The sequence below is a fragment of the Glandiceps talaboti genome, chromosome 8, assembly GCF_964340395.1.
Source record: "Glandiceps talaboti chromosome 8, keGlaTala1.1, whole genome shotgun sequence".
Classification (NCBI taxonomy): domain Eukaryota; kingdom Metazoa; phylum Hemichordata; class Enteropneusta; family Spengelidae; genus Glandiceps; species Glandiceps talaboti.
The window spans coordinates 15,849,853-15,872,210 of record NC_135556.1 but is presented as its reverse complement, the minus strand read 5'-3'; the positions used below and the strand labels follow the sequence as shown (position 1 = coordinate 15,872,210).

At 33.9% G+C, this 22,358-nt stretch overlaps 1 protein-coding gene across 1 annotated transcript in view; it reads left to right on the top strand.

Annotated features, from left to right (window-relative positions):
- Window positions 1–22,358, top strand: part of LOC144438528 (transmembrane protein 272-like) — a 60,861-nt gene that overhangs the window by 31,016 nt on the left and 7,487 nt on the right. The window contains exons 2-3 of the mRNA XM_078127594.1: window positions 11,699–11,816; window positions 14,438–14,548. Coding sequence (XP_077983720.1) covers window positions 11,699–11,816; window positions 14,438–14,548 — 229 coding nt within the window. The remainder of the gene's footprint in view (window positions 1–11,698; window positions 11,817–14,437; window positions 14,549–22,358) is intronic.

The following is a 22,358-nucleotide window of genomic DNA, read 5'->3' as shown; positions in this document are numbered from 1 at the left end:
CACCTGCCTCAATCTAGCAAAACTAGCATTCCTTTCATTTGGTGCACATACACCATTTATTCTAGTGAGAAACCTACATATAGTCATTGCACACATTACGACTAACCAATTAAAGCAAATAGAAAAGCAGTAATGGCAAGACAGCAATGCTGTGGAGCCTCTGGACATTAATAGCTGGCATGGAATGAATACTAATTAGTGTATCGAGGAGAGTTGCAGCGATGTGAAAGTTAAGACAACAGGAGATGTTACAAACCTACCTGTAAAGCATTTTGTAGTTCTCATCAGTGTGTATACCAAATGCTCAATCATGCACTGTTCCAAATACATTATAGAGTTGATCCCTATCTATTTGATTATGGCATACATGACAGATGAAAGTGTTGATTATTGTTTTAAATGTATAAATTATACTTGAAACATTGTCGCAATGCATGTACATTGTATGTATTACATGTACATAAATACACCAGGCATGTACTAATGTAAGTACATTTAAACATGAACAGTACCAAGCGTACATTACCAGTCAAGATCTATCAGTTTATGCATTTCAGTCAGGAATACTAATTTGTATATCCAGGCAAGCCGCATCAATGTGAAGAGAGTGGGAGATTCGACAGGCCTACATGTAATGCATTTTGAAGGTCTCATCAGTATGCATACCAAAAACTTCGTATCTGTTCCAAGTACATGATAGAGTTGATTCCTGTATATTTGGGTTATTATGACATACATGTACATAACAGGGGTGAAAGTGTTGTTCATTGTTTGAAATGTATCATACGTACTAACATTGCAGCAATTGGTAATTGAGCTTTCAGTTTTCTAAGATAGACACAAACTAAAAGTATTGTCGCAACATGTTGATACAACAGTGAAAAACTATTGGATGGATGTTGGTTTAATTATAGTCTCAGTAAGGAGGCGTCTCTGAAAACTAGTTTATTAAAAGTTTCGTAATATTAAAAGTTCCGTAAACTTGCAGTGTTGTTTTGGGACTTGCGATGTTTACACTATCTTGATCATATAATGATTAGAATCACACAACAGAGGAACTGCTATCACCCACTTGTGGAACCTACCACATTGAAGAACAATAGATTTAGTTTGCGTCTATATAGCTTAGTAAAATGAAGGTTGGAGTACCAGTGTCATACTTGAAACATTGCAGCAATACTTTATACTGTGAATGTATGTTGTATTTATTTGCCACACAAACATTTTAACAGATAATTTGTCAAATCTGGATTCCACTTTACTAAATATATTTTGACTGATAAACAATTACATGTATTGATGACAGTATACTTCTTTTTGTAAGTGATTCCCATTAAAACGAATCAGCCATTTTGATGTAGGTTGTCACATTTCAAATTTCCAAGTGAAAAGGATTCCATTCTCACAGATGATTTACTATGGCACAAAGTCATTTTCAGCTAAATAAGTTTAGACCCAAAATACATAGGTACATTCACAGTATGTACAATGTACTTATACAACTTACATTTACACACATACAAACATGTATGTAAACACTAGCATCACCAAGGATGTATTACCAGTACAGATGTATCAGTTTAATAATATGTATTTTAGTCACATACTTCTATATGGCTAGTTAGTTAACCTTTCTAACATATTGTACTCTCTCAGTTCCGTATTATGGCTTTGAATTTAATGAAATAATGGACGGTTAGTAGTATCTATACAGGTACAAAGTTATAGGACTCTAGGGTTGTGATTGATGTAAATTAATGACATCTTGTCACAGTTGACAATTGTAAAATTTCCTTCTCTAATGCAAGTTAGATATTTTTGAAAGAGCTCTCGGCAATGACACTCATGACATGAACGGCTTATGTCATTTTCCGTGTGCATGTAAAATTAAGGTAGCAATGCATCTTGCATACGAATTTCACTGAAAAACAAAGTTCTCAAAGTGTTGCCATATGAAAGCATGCATGGTCATTACCCGTCATGGTCTTTTGTAAGTCACCCAAGGGGGGGGGGGGGGGGGACTACAAATGTACAATGTATTACAATGGGCTCTGTCCATCCGTCCATACGTCCGTCCCTAATACGTCATTTCTCAGACATGCAATGTCTGAGTTCTTTCAAACCTGGCACAAAGGTGACATATGCACATCACTTTGTTTTGCAACATATGTAAATTTGTCCAAATGGTGGTTATAGTTGTAGTGTAAAATCAATACTTGACAACATTGATTCAGGTTATCAATATCATAAACTATCTGACATCATAGCTGTAATTCACTCTACATCATGACTGGACCAATGCCATATTTAGCTGTGCTAAACTGTCATACTTTACAGCATTGACTCAGGTTATCATACAGTGTTTGAGATCTAAGCTACATAATTCACTACATGAACAATACATAATTCACTATATATAGCCTTGTACAATGTATTTGTATGCAATCTGCAGATTCAAAGCCGGCCACTCTAACCATATGCCCATCATGACTCCATCATGACTATCTGATATCTAAGCTGTAATTCACTCTCTATCATCATTGGACCAATGCCATATTTAGCAATACTTGACAACTCTGATTCTGGTTATCATTAACTGTCCAAGAGCTAGGGTACAATTAACTCTATGTCATCACAGCACCAGTGCATTAAGGAACTGTGACAGACAGAATAAGTATCTGACAGGCTTTTCAATCACACTGGTGGCTGTTTGAATAATGATGTCTTAAGTTTTCAATGCAGTCTCTGTTTGTAACCAAAATAACTACTCAGCCTAATACTGTCTACACTGTATATGATCTATCACCTCAGTGTAAAATATAATATTCATATTTGAATTTCTGTAAAATTATCAACGATACTTTGTCATACTAGTATTAATTAAATAGCTGTTTACTATCAATAGCACAGAAGAAGATAAGGTATGAATATTAAAATGTGATTTTATTTTGGCACAACTCAGCTTGCGTCAAATATCTAATTTACATGTAATTTCCATAGTCAAGGCCCGGAGTGAGATGATTTTGTCACATTGATGTGTTCTTTAACCTGCTATATTTTGATATTTCAAAATATTGTAGAGGATATCAATCTGATTAAAATTTTCTGTGGTGAAAGCGGCTAGATGTCTTTATTTACCTCAGTTTCCCTTCATTTTGTGACATTTGTTTTGTTCCAGGTGATTGCCGCCTTCCCACATCTGACCCTGTGTAATAGAAAATCTCGTTTGAATCGCTCACATTTTAGTAGCCACTCAGGATGACCGTTATGTTGGCGGCTGCGCATAATGGAGAAATTACAAAAACAAATGAACGTACACACAGAGGATTGCATTGACGACATGACCTGTCGGTGGCAGTCGAACGATTTTGAAAGAAGCATGCTGATTGGTTGAAGAAATTTTTCAAGATCCTTGAGGTTCAAACGAGATTTTCTGTTACTCGCTTTCACCACATCAGATTTTAATCAGATTGATGAGATATGTACAAAAAAATCAACAAACATGGAAAATAATGTTACTCAATTTGTTCAAATAAGATCATTTATATTATAACCTTTCATGTCCTCTTTTGAAATAATTCATTGGACAAGAAATAGAATTTAACAAATTTACAATATTTCTAATTGCATCTGTCCAATTCCTTAGTTTGCAGCCAACACAGTGCCAATCTATTACTGCAGTGTGTATGTGTATGGTAATTTAGCTAAGTATTGACATGCATTTAGGACAGGAACTCTTGCACGGAACAATATGCATGTGTCACATTGTCAATCCTAGCTTACATGGTAGATCAGGGATATCTTGCATGTAAGTACCATTTGAACCACGATAAGCTTTATCAATAGTGATATCAATAGTAATAGCCTACAATTCCGTAATCTACATACTTAGCTTGATAGACAGAATGATTTATATAACTATAAGGTTAGCACATATATGATGGTCTTGATAAGCTGGCTGGCTCCAGTCAGGGTCTTGCATGGCTATACTCATATAGTTGCTATTCATTGATATTCTACTAGTAGTGTGAAGCATTTGCCTGTCTGAAAATGAACCAGAATTACGTGAACGCAATACAGCTCATGCACAATATTGAGATAGGAAGTTTAATAGTATCAATTTCAAGAAGCACAGTGGCTGTAATCAGATTGTTGGTAATGTAGATGTGTGCGCGCTAGCTGATGCAAACTAGTAATCTTAAAACCCACTTTTGAGGAAATATGGGGATAATTAAATCCATCCATGCATGAAACAGCTAGTTTTTCATATATGCATGTTTGTATTAAACTGGAAGGTACCAATTTCCTTGCACTAACAGAGCATATAGTGTAATATACCTTAGATTAAATTCTGCATAATTCCTGTTGTAGGTTATTTTATAGCAGTAACCTGACTGTTCATTGATTAAATGGCAAAATGTATTGTGAAGGCAATGTGTGATTGTGGTATGTTTTCGTTATCTTTAAAATTGGCGTTTATGGGAAACGATTTTTTTTGAAGTTTAAAAACAAACTAGCTATTTCCAGTAATAATCCTTAAATGGTCGTGTTTTAAAATACCTTGGCGTCTGTAGTAGCATGGAGTGTTCATCAGATATGGGAGAAGGGAAAATTACAATCTTAAGTTTCCTAATTTGAAAACCAATTCTTTTCTCTTTACATAGTAGTACAGTACTAAACCTTGATTGAGATAGACTGTGCCCCAGGGATCAATTTCCCTGAAAATCAAAGTTTATAAGTCTCTCTGTGCTTTGCCATATGAACACTTGTTCCTGGTCATTTTAAAATAATGAAAGAAATTGGATTTTACCAACTTGTTTTCGAGGAAATAGACGGTCTCCTATTTTTCCATATAGTAAACAGATGATGTTTTGTGATCATATTGGATTACGTTTTGTTAAAAATCCTGAAGTTTGATATCATTTTGACCTCTAGCTCTACATTGTGTATATAAAGAAGTTGGTATGTACGTGTATGCTGAACCATATTTTTGTGTTGATTAGAGTTCTTGCAATTCTTATTCTGAAGTTCAAGGCTTGCATCTAAATACTTGTACATTGCTTTGTTACATGTATATAATGACATTGTGTACTGCATAAAAATTTTGCTTTGTGTGAAAACCTTTTGAACCTTTAACCTTTCATGCTCATGATGAAATGCACTGGTATTTACATGTATGTAGTCCGAAGTATTGAAGAATAACTGATAAAATCATAAAATGGGGACATGTACCCTGGAAGTCATTGTTTTACCATACTTATAAGAATACACAGTGTTTGCCTTTATGCAAAAATGTGCGTAATAGACGTAAAGATATAATAATTTATGCAGTTTGGAGGAAGCAGTGCATCTGCTGTACTCAATGAAAATACGCAATATTTATTATCAAGCCAAATAACGCACTGGAAAAAACTGTAACGGAAACACTTAAAGTTGTAACAGATACATTATACATGTACATTTACATGAGTGACAGGTGAAATTACTTTGTATATGTATGCAATGAAATATTATCATGTTGTCCATGGTCAAGATCAGTATCTACAAGAAGACCGTTCTAAGTAATTATTAACAATTGAGTGTATTGCCCATTTGTTTTGATTGATAGATAGGGTTGATTGGCATGGATGTGTGTTGGTCATTTGTTTTTAATGATTGGGTTCGACAATAGTGTGTTTGCCATTTGTTCTGAATGATGGAGTTTGATTGACAATGGTGTGTTGGCCATTTGTTTTGAATGATGGGGTATTATTAACAAAAGTGTGTTCTTTGGATTGATCAGCATGCTAATATTATAATGTGTGATGTCGTCTTTTTTCTCGGAAATAAAAATGCAAATGAAAGTGTATTTGTCAGTCTTTAAAAGCATGTGTATGAGCATGTGCATCAAAGCCTTAGCTGAGTGCATTGAGATTGATATGTTGGGTGTCTAGTTGGTGGATGATACAAGGACATAGTGATAACATAACTGATTGCAAATTAGACCAAAAAGTATCATATTTGGAAGAACATAACTTTATAGGCCAAAAATACAGAGCAGATTTATTTGAAAATTACTTGACTTATTCCAAGGAGTGTACATACAGAGTTATTTCATTTGTTGATATGCAAATTATTTCTAAGAATGACTAAGAACCCATCTTCACTAAGAAATAAGGTGTAAATCAAAAATATGTGGTCAAAAGTCCACTTGGCCGTATCTTTGATTCAGATGCTCAATTGAGAACATCTAACTTAACTTCATAAATTAACTGTATGTAGATAAATAAATATGATATTTTTGAGAAAAGCTTATAATTAAATGCTGCTTGGTGATACATTTGTACATATATGTACTTGGAGAAGATGCTACTTATAGGCAAAGTCAATCACAATCAGCATATTTGTGATCTAGAATTTGGGAATTTATACAATTACAAAGCAAAATGTATACCAGTGAAATTAGGAGAAACAACTTACTGAGCTTAGGAGTGGGGATATGCCTAGGGGTAAATGTACCTCAATGACGAATTGTTCAAGGCAAGATGATGCCATTATTGATATGCAAATTAGGTATGTTATTGGAAGCCTTTCAAAAACTCTTCAGTGGATCGGTCTTATTTGTGATGATTAAAATGGCATGTACATGTGTCATTTCCACTTATCCCATCTGTGGTATGCAAATTAGGTATGAGGAAAGTGATTTGAGATCAAATTTCAAAAGATTTCAAATACAAAAACAGCTGGGGCTGATTAATACATAGGTAAATTACAAGGAATGTACCTAGTGTATCTAGTTTGATGATTGATAATAACAGTCAGAGTTATCAGATTTGTGTTTTGAAATTGGATCTAAAAATGAATGGTCAAAAACTGAATCGGAATGAAACTGGAATGTTTGAAGAGCATTTATATCGACTTTTTTCCAGTCTTTTTGTAGGTAGATGTAATCCGTATAGTCATGATATATGGGAGCGTCTTGACATCTCTTAAGTATCAAATGATAATCTTGATTTTCAATTTATCTAGTCAAGTCATAATTGCTTTGTGTTTGACATTTCTATAGTATGACTTGTGTAATTTGATAAACAAAATGTACTTGAACTGTATCTATTTAACACCTCATTTCTAAACAGGCAATAAAGCTGTCATGTATGAATTGGAGCTCCTTAACCCCCAGCTGGAATGATGAATTTAAATTGAGGTTGTGCTAAATTCTGGTCAATAGAAGATAATCCATGCTTAGTTCCATTATGAAGTTAACAGAGAAAGTTGACAGTACACAGAGAATTAAAAGGTAGAAATGGTGGCATGTGTGTAGAATGTAGCTTAACGAACCCAGACTATAAATTGCAATGTAGATATTTATAATATATACTTTGTAAAAAAACACACCAGATTATCAAGTAGAAATATCAACATACAAATATACAGTCAGATATAGATTAGAGTATATTAGTTCGGTTTGCTGTCCATCCAATTCAGTGATCATACTCAATGCAAGGATGATGTGTTATTTACATGTAGCGCAAGTTTCTGTGCTGAATTTTAAATGACCAATGACGTTATCACATCCACAAGTTGAATGGACGTGGAGTTCGAACGTAAACAAAATTTGTACATAATAGGAATGCGAATGAAGGGGGCAATTACAAAAGTGTGATGGATTACTACATATACTGATGTGCATGTTGTTGTAACTAGATTCATCTGTTTGTAGACCTACTCAACATGATGTCTAGCTAGATTTGTGTGTAGAATATAAAGACATCATCCCAGTCACTCAGTTTGATTGCTAGATTGGAAAGCCAACAACTACATGTACAAATGTACATTGTAGTCTCTAGTCTACTCATGTTAATATTCTTGAATATGTGTCTTTGGTCAGTTTTTGTTTTGCTTGTACAATTGTTTGAAATCATGTTACATTCAATTGTTACTTCTCTAAAACTAAAAAAATATAATATAATGAAAATGTACCTAAAACGTGCAAAAAAATTGCAGTACCTTTGCTTGAATGAATGAGTCAAGGAAAGAAGACTTCACGCAAAGACAAAATTAGGTAAAAACAACACTACAACTGATACAAGAACAACAGTGGGTGCCTTTTGATGTAGGTTCATGCAATGCTTTTATCAGTTTGCTTTGTGGAAATTATAATGCAACAGTAACACTTATTATGTGTAGCATTCTATCAGTAAACAGAGTCATGGGATCTGGGCTCATGTGGTGTTTATCCTTTGATGAGTTACTGACACTAAATACATTGCATGTCTTTGCATGACACTTGTCTCGTTCCTGCTTTACCTCATTACCCGCATTCAGTGGATTTTTTTCTGTGTTGTATTTTCAAGTCAGTATTACGGTAACCTTAATTTTTATAGAATTTATCAAATCAATAAACAAAATATTTACGATCAGGGTGCAATGAATATGACTTGTACCTGATGTGTTCTTGCAGTGTGTACTTGAAAAGACTCTTTCCTATTGGCTTGAGTATGCAGCACCTTTTGATAACAGTTATACAAGAAAATATAATTGTAGTCCTTGCATGTCCACAATATAAAATGCCATAAATTTAAGTGCCATCTAAAATTCTACAACTTTATGACAAAATGTATGTGAATAATTATGTATTCCACATACATACACTGTAATGCAAGTTTTCATCTTTCCATAGAAATTTATGCTATTACTAGACAAGCATATCAATTTGTTGAAAACACTGTAAGCATACAAATGTACAAAACAACATTAAATATACCATTACTTAATACTAATTATCTTGGGGAAAATGTTACTTTGTAATGCCAAGTGTGCATCTGTACAGAATAGTAAGCTTGCATGGAAAGTACTCACCCCATTCCTGAAAACTGCACAAGCTTCTAAATTCTGCTAGCCCGTAGGGTGTTCTATTAAATTGTCAGAGTATATGGCCACCGTCATCATTAACCTTTTTGCCCTTATTTCTAAGTAATTTAGAATGATACACTCACTCGGAAACTGTTAGAAGGTATCAAATTTTTAAAGGAAAATAGAGGCCATAAGGTTATATAATATGCTGATGAGTGATGCTGATAACTCTCACACTTGGTTCAGTGAGGCAGTCAATCAATCAATCAATCAATCAATCAATCTACATATATACAGTGCTAGAGTCCACAAAAGTAATAATGAAACTGGTACTCTAAATGGTGAAAAGAATGAAACGTAAGAGAACTGCAGTTAAGAGACACTGTAGTCTGAAAGGTGCACTGGTTCACTAATATGTATTCACACTGGTGAGCACATTATATAACTTATAAGTGGAAGGAATACCTGGATCTTTCAGGCTAGAGACACTCTCGCTCTCAATCATGTGCTATGGGTTTTCAGCTGTGGATCATTGATCGTGGATTGCTTGTTACAGGCTGCTGCCTAGCTTCTATGGAAAAGAGTATGTACTGGAAATAAAAGTATGGTGTTATTGCCAGAAGTACAATGTACATCATATCCATATTAACTTGTTATAACTTTACAGGTTATAGTACATTGAAATTAATATTCAACAAGCAACTTGTTGTACATATACGTGTTTATTATGTACCATTTCGAAAGAACAGATTTGTGTCTTTGTACAAACTTTAGTACAATGACATCAAGAGAGTGCTACATTTGGGTATGCCATTACTGATAACTTGAGTTCATAAGAAATATCAAATTTGGCATGTTATACTATTATAGGTACCGATCTTTTTACAGATGAGGATAGTCTCATGTCAACACAACATGAATTTTCCCCTGATACTGATTTCCCCTGTGAATAGACTAAAGATGTGGCAATACGTTATTTTATGACACAACCAAGAATGGTGTGCCTCCCATACATGTACATGTATACAGCGTCATGTGTTTTGTATGCACAGAGGATTTTGTTCACACTACTCGGGAGGATAGTTGTCAACTGGACCGTAAAAACTGTGTGTCGATTTTAACAAGTAAAAACTGTGTGTCGTTGATAAACATGATTGTCAATATGTGATTCAATTGTTTAATGATGAAAGAGTTATTTCAAATAATAAAGAAATTAACAAGTTGAAAAGTGACCACACATATTTTGGTGTCTGACTCTTATGCAATGCATTTTTGGAAATCAGAGAAAATCATCTACTGCCATTCATACAAGATACAGAAACAATATGAACTTAATCAATTTCAGTGTAGTCAGTTGTGTTAGAATGCCCACGGCACTATTTTTAATCATGATCAAAGTGTGGATATCGTCAGCTAAAATATTTCTTAATAAGTTAAAAGCAGTACACTGGAGAGATTGTAATGCCATCTGAACAAATTTAGATGTCAGAGATTGTACAACATACATCATGCAGGGAATAACGATTCATTTGGGATTTAAGCTTTCTGATTTTCATTTGAATTCACTAGTATGATTCCTATCTGACTACATTTAAGCCTTGCTATGTACTAGTCAGTGTGATGTCTATCAGTGAATAGGTACAGTGCACATTTATGCTGCTACATCCCCAGGTTACTTCACAGCTAAGAAGCATACTAATCAGCACCAGGAGACTGAATACATCCATTGTATAAATGTGGCTATTTCTCAGTATAATATGTGTTCAAACAGTTATTACTATTTTGAAATTATGGGAATGTTCAGTGATGTTCTGGAGACAATAAGCAAGTGTTTTGTGCTCCATATGTGAGACTTATTCAATCTTATTTATAAGTTTTCAGTGTTTTTATTTAAATCACAAACGCTGCGATAATGTTGTAAAGGAAAACGTCAACTAAACATGGTCAATCTTTTCTCTTCTTATGTCTTGTAAATATTTTATTTTTCTCTCTGAGTAAATTGTACTTCTTTTGTGTGTCATGGGCTGAGGCCTTAACACTTGAAATGAATAAACAGAACATGTTATTCAGTCACATAGTAAAGTTATTATTGTCTTATTGAGATAGTGGGAATGTTCAGTGATGTTCTGACACATAAGAAATGTGTTGTGTACTCGCCATACTAGAGACTTTGCAATTTATATGTCACAGCCATTACTGTTTTAAAATGATCATTAGTGATGTTGTGGACATACAAATTGGATAGTTCTGTTGTTTACTCTTGCTCTTGTCAGACATGTTAATATTCTGTAATGTGATTGGCTTTAATTCATCACACTGTCCTCTTGTATTCTTACATTAGGGATGTTGCAACAGTTACTTATGTTTGTTATACCCCTGCCACACCTATGGCACTTTATTTTTTACTGAGAAGTAAGATGCTGTTCTTCATCAACGCAATCAAAATAATAATAATAAACAAGCATGGTCATGTATAACAGTCAACAGTCTACCCCATTCACAAGATGCTAAAAACACACTGTTTCCAGGTGTTGCACACATCTTTGGTTACATTTACATGTATCTTACAACAAATAATTTTATAGTTTTTATATGTACTTCTGTCAAATGTGTACACAATATTGAAGTTTTATGAGAGTTTTACCACCCACAGCACTAGACAAGATGACTACCATTGCATAAGAAATGGTCTAACCTTTTCTTTTTTTAATAGGTGATGATTCATTACTCTTGCAGATGCTGATCTGAGCTAAAGTTTCTGTTTTTACCCTGATGGGAATTCTTGTTCCTTTATCCATTTTCTTTGTAACGATCAATATGTCCATCTAGAGACCGCTAGCTTTACACATTTTCTTTCTCTTTGTAGGATGAGGAATCGGCTATTCCTACATCAGGAATCGATGGCCCACCAACTTATGGGACACCACCTCCGTTGTATCAAAATGATGCAAATGCACCACCATCCTATGACGATGCTAACAGGGGTAAGTAACATCATGTATTATATATATATCCTGATCGACATATGAATTGTATTTTAAATCAAATACGTGCACATTTACAGATACCTCTATACAACATGCTAAAAAGTGATATCCCTCAACCCACCCCCACAAATCAAAGCATTTCAAAACTACATTGAATAGAAATCTCCTTGTGTGTCAAAGTGTACACTGTTCCTAAGAGATATTGATCCAAGCATAGCAATTACAAGAAATTGTTGATAGACACCTTCCCTTAAAAATGAAGCAATGAAAGTGCAACCAAATGTCAATGATCATCAATCAATCACTCAATCTTTATTGCATAACAACATGCCATAGCAAGCATGGTAAAGCATACACAAATAAAGTGAATCAATGCATGTACAATCTGATATGCATTGTATAGTTCTATTGTGGAGTAGCAATGAATTGGACATTTTTTGTTTGAAATTTGCTGTCTGAATTCTTTCACTCTCATTCTTTGACAAGTCACTATAAAAGGTTCATTGAGTTTTACTAGGTGTGTGTCAACAATATTGAAATGTCGTGATAGCAATCTAATGAAATGCAATACTTTCTTCTTTTCATGTGTAGATATAAATTAAGTAATTTATTTATTGCTTTCACGATAGCTATTACTGAGCCATTATATGGTATGCTGCCATGACTTGATAACATAACTGAATTACAGATTCAGTAGCGTTCTATGCATGTTAAAGTTTCTGTCATGTCTGTTAGTCTGTCCATGGGTGAGCTGACTTTTGTGTATGACTTAAGTCAAAACAAATTGTTCAATTGCAGTGATAATATATGAGATTTTGCTTTTGATGTGCAATTGGGAAGGTTTGAGAGAAAAAAATTTGAATCGTAAGGTAGAAAAATATTTAGGGAGCATTCATGGTAGTGCATCCATTGTTTGTGTAACAAAATATGCTCAGAATAATATTGAAGTCTTCAATTGCATGAAATTGCTAGAAATTACTATTTTTTGGAAACTGCGAATATGTAATTATGTCAACTGTGAATATAATTTGAATATATTAAATAAAGTGCATATTTAGTCCCCAACAGGCACAGTCCTTAGGAGGCTATAAGAATGACCCATGTCCATTCACGCATGCTTGTGTCCTTCTGTGGACAACTTAATTATCTCATTTTGTGATGACAAGTCACAACAATTACCCACAGCACAACTTGTAAAGAAATCAATATAAAAAAATCCACAAACTCGTAATGACATACATGTAGGACAGATAACAGAAGGATTTGCCTCTGAGTCAGTAGAATCATCTCATTGGAAATCTTACCACAAAGTCTTGAATTTATACTTCGATAAGTTCATGTATATGTAGTTGATCATCAAAGGGGAAAACTTTCCAACTTCAACATCCACAGCAAGTTGGATTTTTTATTGTACCAGCTAGGATTATTGAATAAAAGCTCAGATGTTATCAGATTATGACAAAACAAGACTGGCATACAAATGAAGGCCGGCTTGTCAGAAATACAAGGACAGGTCAATATGGTTAAAACCAAGAGAGACTATTCATAGCTATATGTCAAAATAAATCATTCAAAAAGCTAAAGAATTTTACATCAATAACACCGTTTAGGCTTTTAAATACAGGTAGATTAACTTTCAATTTCCATCTTATTTTGTAGTAAATTTGACTTCAAATTATGAATACACATTGTTCTCGACAACACCTGTGTGTTTTTATGCATATGTCTGTGTTTATGCTTTTTGCATTGTCTTTTCAAGGAAACAGGAAAGAAAAATGTAACACAACTATTACCCCAGTGGGCACTCAGTACCTGTTGGGGGCAATAGGAATGTACCCTGTGTGTCTGTGGGTTCATGTATCTGCTGCCATTTGAAATCTAACACAAAGTTGAGTTCCTGTCTGGGACAATAAGCACACCACTTTATTACTTACTTACTTAATACATTATATTGTGTTGTGTTCCGTCCATCCATCTACATTGTATGCGTCCGGCATTCACACTCAGATCTCTGGCATGCACCATCTGATTTCAACAAAACCTGGCACAAAGATAACATGCTATGAGAACTTGAACATACTACATATCCCATTGTTTTGTGACTGAATCAAATATTACCGAATGGCAGCCATGTTTGTAGTCAAATTTGACAATTTGCATGATAGCTTTGGAAGTGTAGTACATAGCAACTCCATTCAAGTGCCTACACCTGTATCATCAAATGTGAGTTTTCATTGAAACCTTCACATTTGACCTTGAAAGTCTACCCCAAGGTCACATGGTTGAATTTTGTTTATCATCATAGTTTGTATCCAGAGACATTATTCAAATTTGCAGAATAACTTTGCCATATACTACCAGTACACACCAGTTGGAAGCTACATGTATGTCTTCTATGAAGGCTCGTGATTAATATTTTGAAGAAATTGTTATCATTTATTTAACTTTTTGCGTATATTAATTATTCTCTCAATTAAACAAATTCAATGAAACTAATTTATGCTTTTATCAAATATGTATACAGTAATCTTGTAATGACTCTCATCATTATTCATAATAAGTTGTCAAATTATACAATTTTGGTGAAAGTTGTAATTAATTGTAATATTTGATTTCAGATGCACCACCATCATACCAGTCGTTGTTTGGTCAGATGCAAGATGCAAAAAAGAATTCAACAGGAGCTGCCGACTTCTTCAAGAAATTCCTGGCCATTGTTCTTGGAACATGTAAGTAGACAAAGTAAATTTCTTCTAGAAATTCTTTTATATTGTTCTTGGAACATGTACATGCAAGTACACATTGTGGATTTCTTTAAGGAATTCTTTCTTATTGATCTGTTAAAAAAGTACATTCAATGTTTGTTCTAGGAACATATACGTACATGCATTCATACACAATGTAGATTTCTTCAAGAAATTCTGGCCATTGTTCTGAAATCATGTAAGAACGTTACACAAATTCATGTCATTTCTGCAAGACGTTATTGATATTCTTCTGGGATTTTGTCGGTGTAGCCATTCATTTCTTCACCAGATTTCATAGCCTGCAGATAAGACTCTCTGAAGTACAATATTTCCTAGCCATGTTATAAAGACCCCATAAAAAGATATCTCCAATAAAATGTTGGTTATCATTCTAGAAATTCCAGCAGAGTATAATTGTACAGTACATGTAGCTACACTCCTGAACTATGAAGTGTATTTTTCTCTCTGATAAGACAGTTATTAGGAGAGGATTTCACCCTACGGCTTATCTCTTCGTCCTATACCTTTATACATACTAATGGAAAAATCTAGGTAGTTTCCTCGCTTCAAGCTACACCACAGAATTAGATGAAGCCTTATTTTCCTTGTACTCTCGCTCAAGCAAACATTGGTCAAACCCTCGGGTGGTTTACATTGAAAATTCATTGATTTTAACACACAGGGTCATGAACTTCATATTATGTTGTTAGTTACTTATTAATGGTATGAAAATTGCTCTGACTATTAAGTTCTCATATTGTTGAATCCCTTAAAAGAGGCATAAAGTCGAGTTTGTACATTTAACGATTAATTTTTGCTGCATATTTAATTAAAGATTCTTGTAGTGTTGTGCAAGCATAGTTAACCATAACATGCTAATGGCAGCACTCAAACCTAGTATTCAGACATGTAGGATTTCATGACATGATTCCGTATATACATTGTAATAATTTTATATACAAATTTGCTGAGGAAAGCCTATAATGCCATCAAATGTGATAATAACACCAGGTGACAAATTTAATGATATTGAATGTGTAGGTGTGTAGTCAACATTAGCATGAGACTAAAAATAGTTTAATTGAGGTTTGACTGGTGTACTTTCACCGAAGTCAAAGTCATAAACTTGAGCTTGTACTAATTTAACCTTTAACTTCATATTTTATGTCATATATCATATCATATATACATGTATCATATTCATACTCATAACTTATGTATTAAATATCTGAATCCAGTTGTATTTCAATCTGATTAAAGTTTGATGTGGTGAAAGCGGCCAAATGCTTTTATTTACCTCTATTTCCATCATTTTGTGTCATTTGTTTTTGTTCTGCATGGTCGCCGCCTTCCTTTGCGATCACTTGGAACAAAAACAAACGACACAATACAATGGAAATAGAGGTAAATAAAGCATTTAGCAGCTTTCACCACATCAGATTTTAATCAGATTGGTTGTATTTATTATCCTTTGAAATTATAGTTGCATGAGTTCTAGCAAGACCGAAAGTTATATTTAACATTTTACAAATACAAGTTATTATTTGAACACTCCGACTGTCAGTGTCTGTCAGACTGTATGACAATATTTGTTTGTTCTACTACTGGGCAATATAGGTGGCAAGTAATTTTGGTTGTGTTGTCAGAACTGATTCAGTGTAAATTTTACTGATCTTATGAACATATACTTTAGGATATCTATTAGAATATAGTCAATATCAAACTCCAGAACGTATCCCTTTGGAACTAAAGATTGATTAGGCTTTGACTATATGCTCATCAATCATTTGTGACATCATTAAGAAGAAATGCACAGCAGAGTGTTCAATGGAGTAGGAATCAAAACTAAGATCGATATTCAAACACACACAGGCACATTTCCAGGGATAGGAATTTGAAGATGGTAAATTATGGTAGCAATGTGAATCACTGAATACCATTTGCATTCTAAAATAGCACTATAGAATAACAATGAATATACTTGTTGATTTAGGCTATTTGCATTTTAATTAAGATAGCAAGTAAAACAACAATGAATATATACTGGTGGATTTACACTATTTTTAACGAGACAGTACTACAAAACAACAACCAGAATATGTCCGAGAGTGATCTCCATTTCATATAAATGTGTACTTATGTACAAACTTTGCTGCCTATACAGAGTACACACATTTAGGCTCACTATTTTCTAGTGGTTAAATTACTTAATTTAAAATTTGAAATCACATTTTATGTATAATATACAAGATTCTTTTGAAAACGTATCAAATGATATTCAGCAGCATTAAAAGTACAGGCCTAGAGTTCTTTTAATTTGTAGCAGTGACGTAAAATAATACACATGTACATGTAGCTGCCATATGCTGATATTGCCTGTACTGAACAAAATGTTGGTAATGAGAGTCTTTACCTCTCTGAAACCAAAACTGGAATACAGAATGATGCAGATTCTTCACCCAAACTAGATATTTTAACTTCCCATCTGTGTAAAACCAGTTTATCACAGATTCAGTAGCACTGTATGCATGTTAAAGTTTCTGTCATGTTTATGTATACCTTTCTGTATATTAACAATGAATTTCTGCATTGAGCACTTAGCAAATTTCACGCCTCTGAACACAATCTCTGTATTGAGAATGGGTGAAAATTTCAAGTTACCTTGTCAACTTTGCAGCCGTAATCTTGTCGAAGATGAATTTCATTTCGCTCTAATTTGTTCCATATATAAAGATGTACATTTATTGCTCCATATTATTATCGTTACCCTTCACCTTTTAAAAAATTTCAATTTTAATGCTATGTACTTCTGAGGACTCAATCCAGAATCTAGGCAAATTTGTTGCATATAGTTTTAAATTAAGGGACAAGATCATAATTCTGTGATGTTCATGTTGCTTGTAACTACCTCCAGTTTTTTTTCTGTATCCTTATTTTCATAATGTACACTATAGGGCCAGTGGCCTAATGTACTGAATAAACTTCAATAAAGCTGATAGTAGCATTGAATCTACTAAATGTAAACATGTAAGCCTTAACAAAAATGGAGCCATCCACTAAAAGTAAATGTTCAATGTAGGGTCTGCACATGTGACATTTAGGGTCAGAGTCAATAAGCAATGATGCTGTATGAGCACACCATCAAATAGTATTGGGCACGTAGACACAGCATAGACATATAAATACCTATTGATTGTAGATAGCTACACAGAAAGCATTAACCCTACTTAATGGTATTGTTAAGCAAAGGAGGTTCATGTTCAACTCAATTTATCTTACGGAAGTCTGTCACTGATGTTTCTGACCATTAGCGTACAAATGACTGAATATGAAGTTTATGTATTAGGGAATTAAATTCTGTCTCTGTCAGTCAGTCTGGAAACATGTTGTGAGTAAAACAGTGATGACAAAATGTATAATGTCTGAGTGTTGCCATTTGTGATGAATAGCACAGTAGACTGTTCATGCAGTGTGATGTACATTTATTTGTATATAATCTTATAAACACTCTAAAGTAACTTATTTTCATTTGAAATTATTTTCACTTTTTCCTCAATTTTTGCTCTGAGACTCTTAATTTGTCTAAGATGACTTCTAGTTGTCAAATAAATATAGAAATTTGAACTTGCAATATCATAGATAATTGAAAATCCTTTGGAAATGTACTGATACAACTTTCTTAGCTATTAATGTTATTATGGTATTGTATTCATACAGCCTTCAGTGATTGGCTTAGAGCATGTCATGTGGTATGGACTAGTGACACATAGTGACCTCAATTTGCATAGATCATGCAAGGCAATTGTCATATTCTATATTCCCTAGGGTAAAATTCGTATAGCACGGGTGTGTTTTCAGTGTTAATATGGAAAGAGTATATGCCTGAGAACATGATGTGTGATGAAAAACTTATATTTGTAACACCTCATGGTGTTACTGCATAACAGCCTTCATAGCAATAGATATCTACTGTGCCCAAGTGAATGAGCATTCCAAATAAAACAGATAAATTCCAAATAACACTTTCCATAAAGAAAATACACAGTTTGATTGTCTAGATCATGTATTATTTAGATGTTGTCACGAGAGACTGGATGTTCTTGACTATGGATTCATAGTACTAAATGACAATTTTGTATAGTCAAACATTTTTTGGAAAACAAATCGCATCTGCTCACTGACATCTCAGAGCTATGTCAGGGGAATTTGTTTTCCAAATGATGTCTAACTCAATGATAGAGATTTCATTTGTAGACATTAGTGTTGTAGATTATGTACAAAACTGTCTTGTAATGTCTGATTGTCTTCAAATGCATTTAACGTAGTGTGCACCTTGGAAATAAAATTCTTATATTTTTACTGTTATTTTGTTCAAGAAAATGCACCCATATCAAATCAAGAAATAAATTGCGGGTCATAAAATACATTTAAATAGAGGTCAAAATGACATACTAAAAAATTAACACATTTAAGAATTCAAAATGGCTGCTGAATGTTGTATTAACTCTATTGGAAAATATGTCAATTTCCTTTAAAGGAAGATGCTGAATTTCCCAAATTTCTTTTATTATTGAACAGGCTTTCGTATGGCAACGTCTGTAGAGATTTTACAACTTGAACATTTCTAAAAATTACACATGGACAAATTTCCCTGAAAATCAAAGTTGCAAGATACACTATTGTTGCCTTATATGGTATTTTCTACACAATGTTTCACATTAAAGACAAGACAATACACTGCATGTAGGTGTCAATATCTCGTGTTATTTAAAGTTGCATTTTTGATGAACATTTTTGACATACTGTGCAGCATGTCTTGAATGTAACTTTGACAAACTTTCAAATATGGTCATGTTTCCTACAGGTGATGAAACTTGCCAAAAACTCGGCTAAACTTGCTAAAACTTTTCCCTCAGTCAAGCTTAGTCTGTCATTTGTGTCCTTGTAATAAACATCCACTGCTGCTAATTCTTTCTTTGCATAAATGAACAACTTTTAGACTTGTGAACACGATTTCTCCTGGTTCCTTTGCTGTTCTGTTCAGACAAGGAAAGTTTAGTCAATGTGGTGTTATCAACTATTTGGTGCCAAGTTGAATAGCTTTGAACTTCCTCACATGTGCTAAATAAAAACCAAGAAAACAGTAGATTTGCCTATTGAGTCAGTCTTTTGCCTGATAAAAACATGAACACTTGACTAACACTTGAAAATTGATTCCTTGTGATGAGTTTGAGGTCTGCTTGATAGTGTCTCAGTTTATGTAGATTTCAGACATGCAGAAACCCCCTATATCTATTTTGAGAACAGCATGCCACTGTGGTATGCTGTATTAGAAGGGAATGCATTGGTTTCACATGAAAGTGACGCCATGATATCTCAAGGGAAGTTTGAAAATTCCATTTCAGTTCAAATCATTGAGGATTTATTGGTAGATTCCAAGCCAATGTTGTTTGTGCACACTGGGACTAAAATATGTCACCTTAATCTCATATAAAGCATTTTCAACATTTTTATGTCAGATAACTTCAGATTCGATGCGTAGTCTACATGTAGATCAAATTGGAAAATTCTGCTGGGCTTCAAATCTGAAATTCAACAAAATCGATGAAGTATGAAGAACAAGATAATAGGAAAGTAAATGGGAAATCGACAGTTCCATTAACAAATACTTGACATGGTAGTTGGAAATCTTGCCACATTAAAAATCCAAAAGGTACAATGTCATGTTGATCAGCCAAGCTTTCCACTCCACTCTCACAGATTGATGCCTGAAGTCTGAAGTTTTCAATATAATGATTATCAATGTTGGTGTTTCCTGTTGAATAAAGCACAGGAACTATGCATCATCTAAATGCATAGCCCTAAGTGATTCTTTACTTATCAAGTCACCTTCGAAATCATACAAATGTTCTTCGTGGTCTCTGTTGTCTCCTTCACACACTGTTCATGACATCAAAATGCATAAAACATATCAAAATCTCCATGACACATTTGAAATCCCTGCTAATAAGCCAGGTAGAAGTGTTAAAGGAGAATACAAACATTACTTGGTATTCAAGACAGGTTAATGTGAAATGGTCCACATTGCCAAATAGATGGATTAATGGCAAAGTGCATACAAGGTATATTAAATTGGTCGAGACGTAAAAGAAGTAAACTGGCATGAAATGAAGCCAATTTTGATTCTTTGCATTAGTGTGAGTCAACACATGTCAATGGATACAAAATTGGAATGGATGCACTACATTTTATGGAGTCTCTTACAGACATGATCAAGGTATTCAATCCACATTACACATTATTCAAGCTAATAATCAAGCACTCAGTACCGTTTTCTCATACTAACTCAGCAGGCTAACAAAAATGCACCATGCAGTGTAATACTATCTTCTTGCTCTATACAGCAGAATTCTGTTGATTTTCCATTACAGTGTACAACAGTTGCAATAATTTTGATCAAACTTCGAATATTTCTCAGAGATTGTATGTGTCCTCATTTATCAATCAAATTCATGTGTATATAGGTCATGGACTATTTCAGTTTTGATCAAGTTGTATTTCAAATTATAGTCTAATTACTGTGCATGTATTTTAGCCCCCAAGGGACAACGCCCGAAAGGGGCTATTACACTGGGTTCTGTTCATTCTGTCCATCTGTCCATTCAATTTCAACCAGACTTGACACAAAAGTAACACACTATCTGGGGTATATGCACCTCACTTATTAGATCACAACCTCGACCTATATGGCAAACTGGCAGCCATATTTGTGATAAACACATTTTGTCCCATATCTCCAAAGGTTTGATACATACAGACACCAATCAATTGTCTATCCCACATTATCAATGTTAAGCTTTCTAAGGAGGCCTTAATTTTTTACCTTGACCAACATTTTCAGGGTCAAATAGCCAAAATTTGTCTTCCTACTATAACTCAGTTCAAGTGTCTACACCCATATTATCAGAGGTAAGCTTTCCTTGTAGCAGTATTCTTTCAGCTGGATACTAAATCTTTAAACTTGACCTTCAAGATCAAATAGTAAATTGTTCAACAACTCTAGAAATAGAAGTTTTTATACCAGGAGACTCCATTTATAAAGTGCATACACCCACATTGTTAGAGGTAAATTTACTATTCAGACAATGACTCTTGACCTTGACCTTTGTCTTCAGGGTCAAACTTAAATTTGGAAAATAAGTTTGTCATACGCCAAGCCAGTTTGGGATTATTTTCAATGATGGCTTGTTCAAAGATGACAACAGTGATGGATAGTCAAGTGTATAAATATTCCAAAAATTGACACAATATGTCTAGCAATGAAGACTATGCCATTATCAACAGCAAAATGTCAGAATTTATTGCAAAGATAGCAACAGTAATGGGTAGATAAGTGGTTGAGCTTTCAAAAAATAAATACATGATCGTACAAAAATTTGATTATATATTGCAAAGGTAGGAACCCTTAATGGATAGTTCAGAAGTTTAGCATTCAAAAATAAACACTAAGTGTGCATATCAACCATACTATCTAGATTATGCAAAAGAACATCATACACTGGATATTCCCTAAGCCATCGATGTTGCCACTAGTTGCATATCCTGCTCACTCCAGGATCAGTGGTTGAATGTCAAAAGTTAGCCATTTCATCCATTTGACAGATTGTTACCGAGTGCTGTTGATACTTTCAAATCTTGTGTATAGGATTATCAGAGATATCTTTACATGCTTTGTATTGGTGTTGATACCAGTACACAAATATTAGCTATACAATGTATATGTATTTGTCTA